This window comes from Wyeomyia smithii, chromosome 3, assembly GCF_029784165.1.
Source record: "Wyeomyia smithii strain HCP4-BCI-WySm-NY-G18 chromosome 3, ASM2978416v1, whole genome shotgun sequence".
NCBI lineage: Eukaryota > Metazoa > Arthropoda > Insecta > Diptera > Culicidae > Wyeomyia > Wyeomyia smithii.
In genome coordinates this window covers 186,682,819-186,700,226 of record NC_073696.1, presented here as the reverse complement: position 1 = coordinate 186,700,226, position 17,408 = coordinate 186,682,819, and the positions used below count along the sequence as shown (strand labels likewise).

General features: G+C 43.0%; 1 protein-coding gene across 1 annotated transcript; it reads right to left on the bottom strand.

Moving 5' to 3' along the window:
* Positions 1-5,492: 5,492 nt before the first annotated feature.
* On the bottom strand, positions 5,493-6,902 carry LOC129728918 (uncharacterized). Its single transcript, XM_055687394.1, has one exon. The coding sequence runs from the start codon at positions 6,900-6,902 to the stop codon at positions 5,493-5,495; it is 1,410 nt and encodes a 469-aa protein (XP_055543369.1).
* Between the last annotated feature and the right edge of the window lie 10,506 nt (positions 6,903-17,408).

Below are 17,408 nucleotides of genomic sequence, written 5' to 3'. Positions count from 1 at the left end.
CAGCGTACAGTGGCGAAACAGAGATCCAAGAAATGTCCGTTTTCGTTGGTAATTTTGTTGCACTGTTGAAGAGTGGCAGTACTGTAGCAATCTTGGACTTCGTTAGAGGTTGGTGACAACGTGGACGAGCCGAAATCGTCGTACATAAAGCCATTATCTCTTTCTCGTCAAATAATGCCGGGCAGATTGAAATCGTCTAAAACAAGCACATCATCGACAGCGGACGTCATCGAAATAATGGTGCTAATCGGAGACATGTGTACGCGAATAAAATCTAAGGCACGAATACGATCTGGAGGGATGTAGATGGCACACAAGTATAACGTGCGATCCGAGAGCTCAATTTTCACCCACACCTGCTCAGCAATCGTCCACTCATCGCATTCGAGGATAGAGGCACTAAGTTGACGATGAACTGCGATCAAAGCTCCATCACTTGATGTTTTGCGGCTATTTCTGCAGCTATTTCAGAAAACTCCATAGTCAGGCCCGAAGATTTGCCGCATAAGTGAACGATTATCGATCCAGCATTCGGTCAGTTCAATAATATCGTATGGACTGTCAGCGCAAGCCAATAGGTATTCTGAAGCGCCAGCGTTCATACCACCCATATTTTGGTAGTAAAGGTGAATATTCGTCATCGAATTGGTAGATGGGCTGAGACCGGATAGCGAATCAATGGGAGGTCTGGAATTAGCATTTTCGCACTTGTCTGATCTGGGATTTTAGATGCCTCGTCCCTCGCATCCGCATGCAGGACCGAGACGGCTGTTGATCGCTGACTGTAATGGCTCGACTCCTGCAGGGAGGTTAGAGGCATCCATAATGCCAACATCGATGCGTGCCAGTGTTATGTTGCGTGTTGATACGTCAGTCGGTCTTGTTCTAATAGTACTATTATGTTGGTAGAAGTCGGAAATTTGGTCGTCTTGAAGCGGTGGGTCGGTAGTCGGTCGGCTAGCAACACGGAGCGCTTCAGCGTTTGAATGATTGCGAAAATATATATACTTGCTGCAGAAAGCACTCTGAAAGTCCCTTTTCTCTAGTCCGCAATGCTGGACTAGTCGCCTTTTTTGTAGATGGGACACACGATTTTTTCCATCCATTCTTCTGGTAACGTCCTCCCAGATCCTGATAATTAACCAGTGCAGTGCTCTAGCCAGTGCTTCACAACCGTTTTTCAGAAGTTCGCTTAGTAATTGGTCACTGCCAGCGGCTTTGTTAGTTTTTCAACCTGCCGATTTCCCTCTCAATCTCCTTGAGGCTTGGGGCCGAAAACCTGTCGTCTTATGCGCGCGCTCCTAAACTGATTGCCGTACCAACTTCTTCTGCTGCAACATCGCCCTTAAGATACTTGTTATGATACTGTTTCCACCTTTCGATCTGCTCACACTCGCTTTCTCCAGGTCGCGGCACATATTGGTTTGCGGTATGTAGCTTCTGCGCAAGCTGTTGTATTTCTCGTAGAACTCACGGGTGTCGCGCAATCTTGTGTTTCTTGCTGGCCCTTTTTTCTCTTCGAAGGACGCGAGTCCTGCCTGTCCCGCGCATGTTTATATCGTTCCACATTCGTTTTCGTGCGGTGCTGCAGATTCTTCGCCCGTGCTGAATTCTTTCCTCTACTAGCTATTTGCATCCGCCTTCAAACTAGTCATTTTTTAGATTCGGAGCGGCTGTACCTAGTGCCGCTGTAGCCGTGCAACCTACGGCGGATCGTATGTCCCTCCAGACATCTTCAAAAGCGCCTGCACCAAGCTGCTCTTCTGCTGATAGTGCCGCTTTCAGCTGCAGAGCTTTGGACAACTATGAGATTCCGTAAATGTTCGATGTCGAGTCGCTGCGTTCGATTTTGACGCTGTTGAAAATTTTTGGCGCATGCATATTTTAATTAGATAGTAGAGATGGTTGGGTATGGGAAGTTTGTTACCCGTACCCGACCCGAACACGAAAATTTTTTTCCAGCTACCCGTACTCGTAAGAAAAATACCCCGAAATCGCCGATACCCGACCCGTATCCGTAAGTGCTACCACTTCGAAGCTGGGTAGATTCAACTCGTAGTAATAATAATGTAGTACGAATAACGAATTACAGTTCCAAATACCGAATTTCCTATTCAAAATTCGTTTTTGTTTACCGTTTGAAGCCTAAAAACGTAACCTTCCATAAGTAAAAATTAAGAACTTTCCTATCAACAAACATTAGTCCCTCTTATTATAAAACTGGTCTGAGTAACGTATAATAGTGGGAGAGCTCCGTAGCTACAAGGATACCAACGTGGTCTGCAATAAAAATTGCAAAAACGTTAAAAATCGCCAAATCAACCGTGTGTCAAACGTTACAGGGAGCCTAAGGTCGTAGATCGAGTGCTTAAAGCTAAGCGTCGTGATGGAACATATGACCGCAAGCTGAACCAGAAGGTGTTGAGAACCGTCAGAGCAAACCCTGGACTATCGGATGATGAAACCGCACAAAAATACGCTGCTGCTCGCAGTATCGTTCAAAGAATTCGTTTGCGGGCAATATATCGTTGTTATCGAGCCAGCAGGCAACCAAACAGAACGCTGAAGTAAATTTTCGTCACCAAAACTCGAGCTAGGCAAATGTACCAACAGGTTTTGGCGAAGTACCAAGGATGCCTGCTCATCAACGATGAAACCTACGTCCAAATGGGTTTCGGACAGCTTCTGGGCGTACATTTTACTTGGCGACGGCACGGAGAGATGTTCTTGCGAAGTTCAAGTTTGCTTTTATGGACAAATTTGCCAAAAACTGATGATTTGGACAAGGGATATGCAGCTGCGGAGCAAAGACCAAAGTGTTTGTGTCGAATAAGACGATGGACTCGAAGCTGTACAAGAAAGAATGCCTCAAAAATCGCGTACTACCTTTCATTACTCTCTAGAAGAAGTAATGAACGACCAAATGGTTAAATCACTCTCTAATAAACAAATATTCATAACAATAATAATACCGCAGACAGACATCCAAGCTGAGTTCCAAACTTGTGTAAAGTTTTTTGTAGTAGCGATCCGTAAGCAGATAGCGCTACCAGTACCGCCAGCCTCGTGCACCAGCGAAAAAAAATTTATTGTAGCGATAAGGTCACCAGGCGGCGCTAGTGTACAAGTGATTCATAACGCAATTTACTTTGAAAATTTACACGGAAATTTTGATCAATGTTGTTCTTGCTTGGACGTCTGTCTGTGATAATACCTTTCATTGAAGCCTTTTAAGGTCTCGTAAAGTTTTAGCCAGATTTGGCGAGTTGCCACTACAGCCGGGAAGTCATCCAGTGCAGTGGTACGGCGATAATAACGTAGAATTCATCGATAAAAACATAAATCCCGCAGTTCCGTCCGATTGAGAGATTTTGGGCAATAATGAAGCGGAAGTTTAAGGGGTTATATACCTTTTTAGTTTTCGAAAAACCAGAATTTTATTACATTATCTTCAAATACAACATCTTGAGAACATTTCCACAAATTTTCGTAAAGATCTGAGCAATAGAAAGAAAGTTAGAGCGATTTGCAACGCGCCTTGCCACGGCCGCATAAGCTAAACTTGAAACTTTACACGCGAAAATGACTTTACCGTGATCCTGATTGCGGGAAAACTACAGAACCGATTGCCTTCATCTTTTTTTTTAAATTTTCGTTATAAAATTCGCCGGTCCTTGAACGATCGCTTTTTGAAACATACAGTTACATTTTGCCGCAAAAAAACTTTTATTGCAATTTTTAGCGTTTAAAACGTACATTTTTTGGGAAAAACGTTCCCGTTTGCATTGAAAACAAAATACTCATAAAAGCGATCGTTCAAGGACCCAGCACACTTCTAAACTAATGAAATAATATGAGTTTTTTTTTATTTCGGTTGACCCGCTGAGTCTCTATCAGGATCACCGCAAGCCTCTGCAAAAAAAATAGCGTTTTGGGGAAACGGCCATTACTCCAGTAATAATTGGTAAGTCTCAAAATCAAACATATTTTCTTGTTGTTGATAAACTGTACTTTCAGAAAAAATACCACTTTGATGCAATGAAAATGGTGCACTTAAAAATAAATTCAAACTTCACTCATTTTTCTCGACCAAAAAGGTTATTAACCCCTTAAGAAAAGTGGCAAACGAGCTGTGAAGCAACTCAGATGGCCAAAATGTGGAACAAATATTTCAAGGAAGTTGTGTCAAGTGGTGGGCAGCGTTTGATGTGAAGAATAAAGAAGAAAGTGCAAATTTTCATTAGTAACTGAAAGAATGATTTGAAATGATTTGTATTGATATTTCAACCTTAAAGTATAGTGAATTAGCTTTGTTTCAACGTATTACCCTTATTTTTACAACACTATATGACTGAGATGTAGATGAAGCACTATTAGTTTCCTACAATTCGTTCTCAGACAGTTTCATGTACAACCAAAGTTTTCTGAGCTAAAATGCAGATAAAACCTACGCCAAAACGCATACACCCTTTTAGGAAATTATTATTATGTCTTAATATTTCCTACACCCGCAGGAAGTACTAAGTTTGCTAAGGCAAAAACGTGTGCAAAGTTTCATTCAAATAAATAATATAATATAAATACCAACTGTAGGTATGATTCGTTGTTTTGCTTTCGTCTCGATTAGACGCAAATTGTTCATCTCCGTTTGAGTTCGCAAAATAACAATACACGAGTTATCGTACGGATGTTTTTTTGTCGATTAGTTCTTGTGCTGCGCGATAACAATAGCCGGCAGTTTATCGGCAGAAACATCTTCTGCACACTGGTAGGGGCAGGCTACCCCGCCAGTGATCTGATACGCAGCTGATATATCAGCAAAAATAATTCTCCCGCACCGCTGTTACCCCGCTAGCAGCACGGACCACCATACGATCGAGCGAGTGGAAGTCAACTACAAGTGGCATCTACAAGGTCGAGTGTAAGATACGGCCACTGTGTCACAACACGAAGCTGGATCGTCATTGTTTAATTATTATTATTATTATTGTTATAATTATTATTATTACTATTATAATTATTATTATTATTATTATTATTATTATTATTATTTTTATTATTATTATTATTATTATTATTATTATTATTATTATTATTATTATTATTATTATTATTATTATTATTATTATTATTATTATTATTATTATTATTATTATTATTATTATTATTATTATTATTATTATTATTATTATTATTATTATTATTATTATTATTATTATTATTATTATTATTATTATTATTATTATTATTATTATTATTATTATTATTATTATTATTATTAAAATTATTATTATTATTATTATTATTATTATTATTATTATTATTATTATTATTATTATTATTATTATTATTATTATTATTATTATTATCCGAATTTCGCACTTCTCAGCATATTGCTGGAAAATTTCACCTACCCCGGGCTATCTTGAATGCCAAAGGGGTTAGGCTCGGTGGATTCGTCAAGTTTGATCCTAATCCTAATACCGTCTGCTTTAGTTGGATGTGTTGTGGTGGTTCAGAAACCTTCGTACCGTGTTGCAGGTCCCAAGAACCACTGCTTTCTGTATGCTGTGTAGTTCATTTCTCAGCTCCAACTCTTCCAGGGAATTTATAAGGGCATAGGGAACCAGTCCAGTAGCAGAGATTACTACCGGGACTATACGTACACCCTCAAGGTGCCACATCTGCCTCAACTCCTCAGCCAAATCGTGGTATTTCGTAATCTTGGTCGAGAATGTTGATTGGACATTACGATCTAACGGTACAGAGATGTCGATGATGGTTACCCGCTTCATCCTTTTGTCGTAGACCACAATGTCGGGACGGTTGGCACGTATCAGGACGTCCGTAGTGATCTCGCGATCCCAGTACAATTTTAAGCAGCTATTCTCCAGAACCGGACTCGGCAGGTACTTGTAGTGGGGCACATACTGGTTCACCAAATTGTGCTTCAGTGCAAGTTGTTGGTGCACAATTTTGGCGACCGCATTATGTCGACCGAGATAGGCTGCCTCTGCTAACGCCTGACAACCTGCGACGACATGTTCGATCGTTTCCCCTACCGCATTGCACTTTCTGCATCGATCTTCCACCTCTTCGTGCAATATGTACCTACGGTAGTTCTTCGTCGCAATGACCTGGTCCTGGATGGCTATCATAAAACCTTCTGTCTCCATAAAGAGATCACCTTGCACCAGCCACGCATTTGATGCCACCTTATCAATATGTGTTTGAGCTAACTGATGGGGGTGCGTCCCATGCAGCTCTTTCAGCTTCCACGCTGCGATCTTCTCGTCCGTAGTTTTTACATCGCAGTTCAGCTGGTAGTCCTCTTGCGCCAGATGCAGGGCGCTGAACCCGTGGTCTGCTCCACAAACAGTGCGGTAGATTTCGTGACGATTCTGGCTTTCTACGAAGTACCTCCGCAACTGCTGTATCTGAAAAACGCAGAGCGCTTGTATATCGGTGACACCCCTTCCTCCTTCAATACGTGGCAAGGTAACTCTTTCGGTTGCTGATTTTGGGTGGTGCATACGGAATTTGGTGAGCGACACTCGCAACGCGCGTTCTATCGCCTCCAAATCCGTTTTGGTCCATTTGACCACCCCGAAGCTATATGTCAACAATGGCACGGCAAACGTGTTGATTGCTTTCGTTTTGTTGCCGGCTGAGAGGAAGGACTTCAAAATACGGCTGACACGATACAAGAACTTTTCCTGCAGCTCTTTCTTGATCGCGGTGTGGTGAATACCTTTCAGTTGCAGGAAACCCAAGTATTTGTACGATTCACCTTCAGCCATACTTCGAATTTCATCTCGTTCGTTGATGCGGAAACTGTCGGCGTCCACTAATTTGCCTCGATGAAGGTTGACAAGTCGGCATTTGTCGACACCCAACTCCATCCGGATATTGTTACTGAACGTTGTCACCACCGGCCAGCGGCTGGAGGAGAACGAGGTGCGAGAGCGGCTCTCCAGTCAACGGGCACAGCCCGTAAACTACACGCAAAACAGTCAAAGCAGCAATAGACACCACCAAGGCACTGCTGCACCTGCTGATGATGTTGCGACCGACCGTCGTCAGTCGCTCACGTTGGCAGGCCGCCAACGGCAACGGATCATGTGGACTAGGGAGATGAACATGTATGTGATTCGTTGCTACCACGTTTGCACGAAGTTGGAGACGGATATGTCTGGCAGGCCAAGAATGCTAGACATGTTCATTGAGCAGTACCCTCGGTTTGCCAACCAGCTTGACCGGAACAAGTTGTACAGCCGACAGCGAGCAATACTATCCAACAATATGCTCACTGTGACGGAGCTGGACACCATTAGGCTGGAAGTGCAGAGGGAGTTAAGGGAAGGGAATGGATCGAGCGATACGTCGAGCAGGAGTTCTGCAGGGCATGATCCATCGGTTGCGAGTGAGGAGCCGGAACAAAGTGCATCGATAAACACGGCAGTGGAGGAGCTACGCGCTTCGGAACAAATAATGGACCAACAACGACAACAACTACGAGACGAACTAGCTTTCCAGATGGACACAGCGGTTACACAGTTTCGGGGAACAGACCCCACTTCCCGACACAGAATACCAAAAAAACTACAGTATTCCTACCGGCTGACGAATGCAGTAAGAACCTTCAATGAGGATATTTTGCCACAGTATTCGGAAGCCGCTGAGAACCTTGAGGAGCTGCAGTTTATAGTGTATTGCGCAGCTGTAGCCGTCGTGAGAACCCTGGGACCTATCCCCAAGGTAACGGTGAAGGTCGTCCCTGTCCCAGTGCACAGAAGCCCGCATGGATGCGACGACTGGAATTTAGGATTGCAACTTTGCGGGTAAAAATCGGTCGGTTGACACAGTACACGAGGGGAAACCGATCAAGGAGGCTGGTTCGTCAAATAGCGGAAATCGTAAAGCCCGCAGAGCTCCGAGATCTCAGTGAACTCAAAATCACGGAGATTCTCGACACCCATGTACAACGGTTGAGTGCTCTTGCAAAACGGATGCGGCGTTATGGTGAATGTTCAAGACGGAAGAAAGAAAATCGGATGTTCAGCACGAACGAGAGAGAGTTTTATAACCACATCAGGAACGACAAACCCGATTACAGCGAAGGGCTTCCGGAGATTGGCGAAGTTACACAGTTCTGGGCCAATTTATGGGAGAACCCCGCTCAACACAATGACAGCGGGATGTGGTTGGTAGGAGAGGAAGAACATTGTGATGGAATTGAACGCATGGCTGCTGCAGTAGTAACCACCCAGGATATCCGGGAGGCTACGCGGTATACCAGGAATTGGGCCGCACCCGGACCAGATTTTGTGCACAACTTCTGGTATAAAAAACTGTCAGCAGCCCACGGACGACTAGCGGAATGCTTCAACATGGTGCTAAGAGACCCCCAGGAGTTACCAGAATTCATCACGAAAGGGGTAACCTACCTCCTACCGAAGGATCGTAACACGGCTAATCCAGCTAAGTACAGACCAATAACAAGTCTCTCAAGTCTGTATAAAGTGCTCTCGTCGGTAATCACTCGAAAAGTGCAGGACCATTGCGAGGTGAACAGAGTGATGACTGAGGAACAGAAAAGCTGCCGCAAAAACACGCAAGGCTGCAAAGATCAGGTCATCATTGATGCGGTTATTGTTGGCCAGGCAAGCCGAAGCAAACGAAACCTTGGTATGGCGTACATCGGCTATAAGAAGGCAAACGACTCGGTACCTCACTCGTACCTCATAAGGGTACTGAAGTTGTATAAAATAGACGATGGCGTCATCAGGTTGATGCAGCACGCAATGGGAATGTGGAGCACGTCTCTCCACGTTACCGACTGAGCAACAGTGTTACGGTCTAGAACTCTCAGCATAAGGAGGGGGATTTTCCAAGGCGACACCTTCAGTCCGCTATGAACCCCCTCAGCAGAACACTCAACCGATGCAGCTATGGCTATCAATTGAAAAGTGGGACTATAAGTACAAAATTGTTTTTAAAATTTAATAGCAACTACTTGACCCCCCCCCCCACATTCGAATATTTATCGTTTGTGTGCGGAAGAGCGTAACGTTCCCGCAAAATGGACGACATGCAGGTGCAACTATTTCTGGATGTGGAAACTAATGGGGAAGAGGTTGAGATCTCCCCTATCAATTCCCCTTTACCTTCCCCGCTACCTAGCCCCGTACCAAGGGTACCGGCAACACGGGAGAAAGCTTACCCAGATGCTTCGAATGGTCCGTTCGTAGTTTACTTCAGGCCCATAAAGAAGCCTCTAAATATTATTCAAATCGGCAAGGACCTGGCAAAACAGTTTTCGGACGTAACCGAAATTACAAAGGTTAGACCGAACAAACTGCGAGTTGTTGTGAGTAGCTTGAAGCAAGCAAACGCAATTGCTAGCTACGAGCTCTTCACGAGAGAGTACCGCGTGTACATCCCTGCCAAGGACGTGGAGATCGACGGTGTGGTTACCGAAGGAAGCCTCACGGTCGATGACATTTTGCGTCACGGGGTAGGCTGCTTCAAGAGCCCCCTGATTCAAGATGTAAAGATACTGGATGTCAAGCAATTGCATTAGTATCCATCGAAGAAGGGAAGAAGAAATTCTTCCCTTCGGATTCCTTCCGTGTAACATTCGCCGGATCCGCACTGCCGAACTACATCTCTTTGGACAGGGTTCGACTGCCTGTACGCCTGTAGCGTTCGTACCGCGGGTCATGCATTGCCAAAACTGCAAGCAGTTAGGTCATACAGCCACCTACTGCTGCAACAAGGCACGCTGCAGCAAGTGCGTAGGCAATCATGCTGAGACCGCTTGCAGTGAGGATACTGAAAAGTGTCTTTACTGCGAGGGAACTCGGCATGACCTTTCGGCGTGTCCCGCGTACAAACAGCGCGAGGAAAAAATTAAGCGTTCCCTCAAGGAACGATCAAAGCGCTCTTTCGCAGAAATGCTGAAGAGTGCTGAGCCACCCTCGACAGGAAACATCTTTTCCTTTTTGCCAACCGATGAGGATACATCTGACGATCCCGTCGAAGGGTGTTCTTATGCCATGCCAGAAGGATCTAGGAAGAGGAGAATGATCAACTCTCCTAATCTTTCTCGCAAAGGTCGCAAGATAACCCCTAGCGGAATGACCAATAAGCCAACACAAAAAGGAAGCGGTGAAGAAAAACCGAAGCAAGTACCTCCCGGTTTTAATTTTAAATCAAACCAGGAGTACCCACCGCTTCCTGGGGCACCAAAAACCCCTCGTGCACCCATTTCTCGATCAGAAGATAAATAAAAGGTTCATAAAATTTTCTGATATTGTGGACTGGATATTTAAAACATTCAACATACCAGATCCCCTACAAAATATTCTTCTTGCCCTTCTTCCTACAGTGAAAACCTTTTTGAAGCAACTCACAGCAACTTGGCCCCTCATTTCAGCTATCATATCTTTCGATGACTAATACGGCGAAAGAGGTTAGGAATTTTATCACTGTATTACAGTGGAATTGCAGAAGTATCATCCCCAAATTCGATCTATTTTCTCATTTAATAAATACATACAATTGTGACGCATTTGCGCTCTGTGAAACCTTTCTCAATTCAAACGATCAACTCAATTTCCACGATTTTAACATTATTCGTCGAGATCGAGACTCACACGGTGGAGGGGTACTTTTAGAGATTAAAAAGTGCTATTCCTTCTTCCGAATCGACCTCCCCTCGATCTCGAATATTGAAGTCGTTGCCATTCAAACGAATATGAATGGAAAAGACCTATGCCTTGTTTCGTTATATATCCCTCCATCCGCGCGGATTGAACAGAGGCATCTCACTGATATAGCAGAGTTGCTTCCCGCGCCTTTTTCGATATTGGGAGATTTTAATTCTCACTGTTCGCTATGGGGGTCGCTGTACGACGACAACCGATCTTCTTTAATCTGTAACTTGATCGACGACTTCAATATGACAATTTTGAATACTGGGGAAGCGACACGTGTACCTAATCCTCCAGCACGTGAAAGCGTGCTTGACCTATCCCTTTGCTCGACATCACTAGCGTTAGATTGCCGGTGGAAAGTAATCAACGATCCCCACGGTAGTGATCATCTTCCAATCGTTATATCAATTGCTAATGGTTCAACTCCCCCGAACACAATCAATATTTCCTACGACCTTACACGTAATATTGATTGGAAGTGTTATGAGTCTATTATAGCGCAATCTATCGAGACTCACGAGGAACTTCCTCCGGAGGAAGAATACGCGTTCTTAGCTGGCTTGATAATCGACGCCGCGACTCAAGCTCAGACGAAACCGATACCCGGGGTAACGATTAGACAGCGCCCTCCCAACAAATGGTGGGACAAAGAGTGCTCTGAGCTGTACGCGCGAAGGTCCGCGGCGAATAAGGACTACCGGGAGTACGGCACTGTCAACCTGCTTCGAAAGTACGAGGCACTGGGCAGGCAGATGAAGAGCTTAGTAAAGGCGAAAAAACGCGGGTACTGGCGGCGGTTCGTAAACGCGTTGTCCAGGGAAACAGCGATGAGCACTCTTTGGGATACCGCCAGGCGCATGCGGAACCGTGACGTTTCGAATGAAAGCGAGGAGTATTCAGATCGCTGGATACTCGATTTTGCCAAAAAGGTCTGTCCAGACTCTGTACCGGAACAGAAAACCTTTCGCGACGCGTTATTAGTAACTACGGAAGAGCCTCCATTTTCGATGTTGGAATTTTCAATGGCTCTCCTGTCGTGCAACAATAAGGCTCCAGGGTTAGATAGAATAAAATTCAACCTGTTGAAGAATCTACCCGACTCTGCAAAAAGACGCTTGTTGAATTTGTTCAACAAGTTTCTTGAGCTAAATATTGTTCCGCATGACTGGAGGGAGTAAAAGTCATTGCTATTCGGAAACCCGGGAAACCTGCCTCTGATCACAATTCATATAGGCCGATTGCGATGCTCTCTTGCCTCCGGAAATTAATGGAGAAAATGATCCTCTTACGGTTAGACAAATGGGTCGAAACAAACGGGTTACTTTCAGATACTCAATTTGGCTTTCGCCGGGGCAAAGGGACGAACGATTGCCTAGCGCTGCTTTCTACTGAAATTCAACTAGCCTTTGCTCGAAAAGAGCAAATGGCTTCTGCGTTCATGGATATTAAGACGGCTTTTGACTCTGTCTCTGTAAAAGTTTTAAGCGCGAAACTTCATTCGCAGGGACTTTCACCAAACTTGAATAACTTTTTGCTCAATTTGTTGTCAGAAAAGCATATGTATTTCTCACATGGCGATTCGACAACTTCCCGAATTAGTTACATGGGCCTCCCCCAGGGCTCATGTTTAAGTCCTCTCTTATATAATTTTTACGTCACTGACATCGATGAATGTCTAGCAAATTCATGCACGCTAAGGCAACTTGCAGACGATAGCGTTGTATCCATTACTGGTAGCGAGGCTAGCGATCTGCAAGGACCATTGCAAGATACCTTAGACAATTTGTCTGAATGGGCTCTTAAGCTGGGTATCGAATTCTCTCCGGAGAAAACTGAGCTGGTCGTTTTTTCTAGGAAGCATAACCTAGCTCAGCTGCAGCTCCTACTAACGGGTAAAAAGATCTCTCAGGTTTTAGTCGCCAATTATCTCGGGGTCTGGTTCGACTCTAAATGCACCTGGGCTTGTCATATTAGGTATCTGACACAAAAATGCCAACAGAGGATTAATTTTCTTCGTACGATTACCGGAACTTGGTGGGGTGCTCATCCAGGAGACCTTATAAGGTTATACCAAACAACGATATTGTCAGTTCTTGAGTACGGCTGTTTCTGCTTTCGCTCCGCCGCGAACACGCACATTATAAAATTAGAGAGAACACAATATCGTTGTTGCGTATTGCCTTGGGTTGCATGCAGTCGACCCATACGATGAGTCTTGAAGTGCTAGCGGGTATTCTTCCGTTGAAACATCGTTTTTGGAATCTCTCTTACCGGTTGCTAATTCGATGCACAGTTATGAACCTATTAGTAATTGAAAATTTCGAGAGGTTGGTCGACCTCTTCAATCTCAATCCAGATTTATGACTTTATATTTTGACTATATGGCTCAAGATATTAATCCTTCTTCATACGATTCCTCCAATGTCGCACTTTTAGATACTACTAATAATGCTATATTCTTCGACACCACCATGTAACAAGACATTTCTGGTATCCCGGATCAATTGCGACCCCAAGAGATCCCTAAGATTTTTTCCAATAAGTTTAAACATGTTAGTTATGATAAAAGGTTTTACACTGACGGATCTAATCTAGATGAGTCCACTGGCTTCGGTGTTTTCCACGAAAATTTTACCGCCTCCGACAAACTCGATGCTCCTGCTTCCGTGTACGTCGCAGAACTTGCTGCTATTCAGTACTCTCTTGGAATCATCGAAACCCTACCCATAGACCACTACTTCATCTTCACAGATAGTCTCAGTGCCATTAAGGCTCTGCGATCAATAAAGCCTGTGAAGCACACCCCGTATTTCCTGGGGAAAATACGGCGGTTTTTAAGTGCTTTAACAGATAAAAATTACCGGGTTACCTTAGCGTGGGTCCCTTCTCATTGCTCGATTCCGGGTAACGAAAAGGCTGACTCTTTAGCTAAGGTGGGTGCTATTGATGGCGATATTTATGAGAGACCAATTGCTTATGATGAATTTTATAGCATTTTGCATCAGAGAACACTCAACAGTTGGCAATCATCATGGAACTCAGATGAACTGGGACGGTGGCTACATTCCATATTTCCTAAGGTATCGACGAAAGCATGGTTCAAGGGGTTGGATGTAGGTCGGGACTTCATTCGCGTGATGTCCAGACTTATGTCCAATCACTACACGTTAAACACGCCCGAAAAAAAAAAACATTAACAAAACATTAAAAAAACCTTAAAAAATGCTGTAACTGTACATAGTTATACCATAATTTAATTATGTTTTTCATTGTAGATACATCAATTTTACATTAAATAACATTGTCCAGAACAATAAAAAACATCGTTTTTGTCATTTTTACAATGAAAAAGGGAGGTCGTTATGTATCTTAACAGCATTTTTTCAGGCATTTTTCCCATACATTTAGAAGTCACTGACAATGTTTTTCATGGTAAAATTATCGTCGGTGGTAGACTCAACAACAAAAAACGTTGTTAAAACATGGTAATGACAACAATCGCTTACAAGCTTATACAGTAAAAATACCGTGTTTTTTATGAACCATAAAAAACACAGTATTTTTACTGTAAGCTTTGTGGTCCCCGTGGTTCTGTGGTTAGCGATGTCTGTCGGCTAGCTCTCCCACACAGTTGTGATATCGGGTTCGATTCCCGATCGAGTCGAGGATCTTTTCGAGCTGGAAATTTTCTCGACTCAGCACTGGGGCACGGTGTATCGTTGTACTTATCCTAAACATGCAAAATGTGCCAAAGACAATATCGATACCCGAGCAGGACAAAATATCATTACAATATCACAACCAGATATTGGAAATACACCTCATTTTGATCTTAATATGGTTTACATAGTTGGTAAAATAACAAAAAATAATACCAAAATATTGTTCCTCCAAGACTACATGAATAACAAAGCTTGATATTTCAATAACAAACCAAGAATTTGCATTAAAAATCACGAAAATGACCGATTCAGATATTTTCAACTTATTGAACACTGAATGCATAACTGATACATCATAAATAATCAATGTCGATTAATTTTCACTCAAAAACTTACTTTTAATCAGATATTTTAGAATCATCTCAAACATCTCATTGAAGGCATAGCGAGATATGATATCAAAATTCTATGATATTTTCTTATGCACGTTTGAAACGTGAATATCTTTTAAATAACACGATAAGTCCTTTTAACTAAATATTTTATTGATGAGTTATGATTTTGTTATCCTCTCCTGCCCGGGTAACGAATTCTCTCAACTAATCTAGTTGATCGAGACCGCTATTAGCCCCAAGGCTAAGCGTGCGATATTGTTTTGTCTATATTCTCGGGACGAAAAAGCGCTGTGTTCGCGCTTTTACCAGGAACATTTTTTCACTACACCCATTCATTTTTTTTGTATGAAATCATCTCACAACAGTATTACTTCACAGCATCAGTTTCAACAAGGTGAAATCAAATAGAATGAAACCAGCGTTCTACTGAACAACTCGTTTTTGTCCCGAGATAATTATGCCGCTGATAGAAAAATAATCAGTTTATGTACCTATAAAATCCAAGCGGAAGCGCTACTGTTTCAAGCTTGAATTACACAAACATATTAATGTCATTTATCGTCAGCTTTTATTATATCTATCATTTTTTTACTGTTTTTACAATCAATCATTGATCCGCAAATTTATTACTCTTCCGTGAAAAAAATGAATCAAAATTGAACCAATCAATATCACCACCACTCACAAAGCAATTAGTTTTTGCACTTTTAATTAGCAAAGTTATTGAGGAGCACAAAAAATCACGGCCAATCGACAGCTTTAGCCAGTGACCTTGGTGTCGGTTCAGTGCTTTTTTGTTGGCTGTGGTTTTTGCGTTCGGATCGGAAACGGAGTTGATAGCTAAAATGAACTTTCAATTAACCTATTTAATAGTTTTAATAAGCTCAGGGATTCACATGGCAAAAAATACTTCTCGTTGGTTGATAAAAAGCTACAAATTATAGCGTTTAATACTACTCGCATATTTCTTCCAAGTTTGTTTTTTTTCAGCATTTTAAATAACAAAATACAGCGTTTAACATTTGATTTTATATTAATAAACTATACTCGATTTCCCTGCGGTTTGGAGCAATTCCTGCCGTAGAACTTATCCGTCGTTTCTCGTGCCCGTTGCAAACGCTGGATTCGCTCCGTTGCTATGTAGGACTTGTAGGTGGCCAGATCTGCCAGGGCGCACTCCCTGCTGATTCCATTCGATTCGTGCATTTTGAGAAAAATCTCCTTCAGTTGTTCGCTGGAGTCTATCGGGAAACCCTCCAGTGCCAGAAACATCCGTGCGCTGGTGTTTGTCATACCGTCGAAGCAAACTGAACTTGTCGGTTGATTGTGCAAAAAGGAAAGGTAAACTCGCAGAGCATGCATCACTTTTGTGTCCCGAAGCCGTGCTCTGTAGGGTTCCAGGCTGTCCTCGGTTGAAGTCTTCTTTATTGCTTGAACTTTAGATTGTTGTACGTTGGGCAACTTTGGAGGATTCGAAACACTTGGATTAGCTTGAATTTTTCGATTGGACAGTAGACCTGAACTCCGCCTCGGTTCATTTCGCGTAACATTTTCAACTGGCTTACATTGGACTAGCATTGACTCATTTGGTACAACTTTTGACTCTTTAGACCCTGGGGAAACAGAGGAGGAGCCTGATCGTTTCACGAAAAGGCTGCCCAATCTTCGAAGGCCTTTTGGTGTAGCAGCTTTTTTGTCATCAAATATTTTACAGTCTTTTTCGTCAGCAATCGATTTGATCTTAGTTTCGATATAATTCAATCGTTGCAACATATGATCACATTTTTCTATAATTTGGTCAAGTTGAACAGTATTCTCTAGACGACTTTCCTGCAGACGTCGTGATGTTTCTTGTTTTTCAATCAGATCTAGATATAGCTTTAAATCGTTTAGTTTCGTATCGATTGCCCTGACCATGTTATCAACGGTGTTTAAATCTCGTCGAATGCAACCCGACAGCAGTTCAGCTCGATTACTGACATCTCCAACACTGACAGCCTTACACGCACGATTGCCGAGAAAAGAAGTTGAATCACACAGCGTGGAAGAATCAACGATCACGTCATTCACTGCACTGCCGTTGCTGGATCTGGTTGTAAGCGTCGCCGCTACCGGCGTCGACCATGAGGGCTGATGGCGAGGAGACGTAACCGGGTGCGCATGATCACAAAAGCACACCGACAATAAGCTTTCGTCGCGAACCGTTCGCTGGCAGTAGTGGTGGAACTGATTTCGGCTTGTCATTTTTACTCATTAGCGGACACGCGCTAGAAGCTGTAGATGAAACGACGCGAACCGCACCGGCTGTGCTCGCAGCGACTCCAAAAACACATCCACTCGCGACGACGACCCGACTCTACTTTGTCTCAGTTTGGCGACTTTGTGGTGTATCACCGAGTGCCAGGTAAATACATCATTTGATTGAAAATATATAAAAGCTTATTTTAATGTTCGTTATTGTATGTGTAATGGGCATGTAAGTTGACGTTTGTTTGTTGTTGTTATTAGATAAGTCGGAATGCATCGAATCGAATTTATATGGAAACACGTACAAGACCATATGTCGATTGATAAACAAGCGTGTTAGTCTCACTTTAACTTTATTACGAATTACTTGGCTAAATGATTATGAT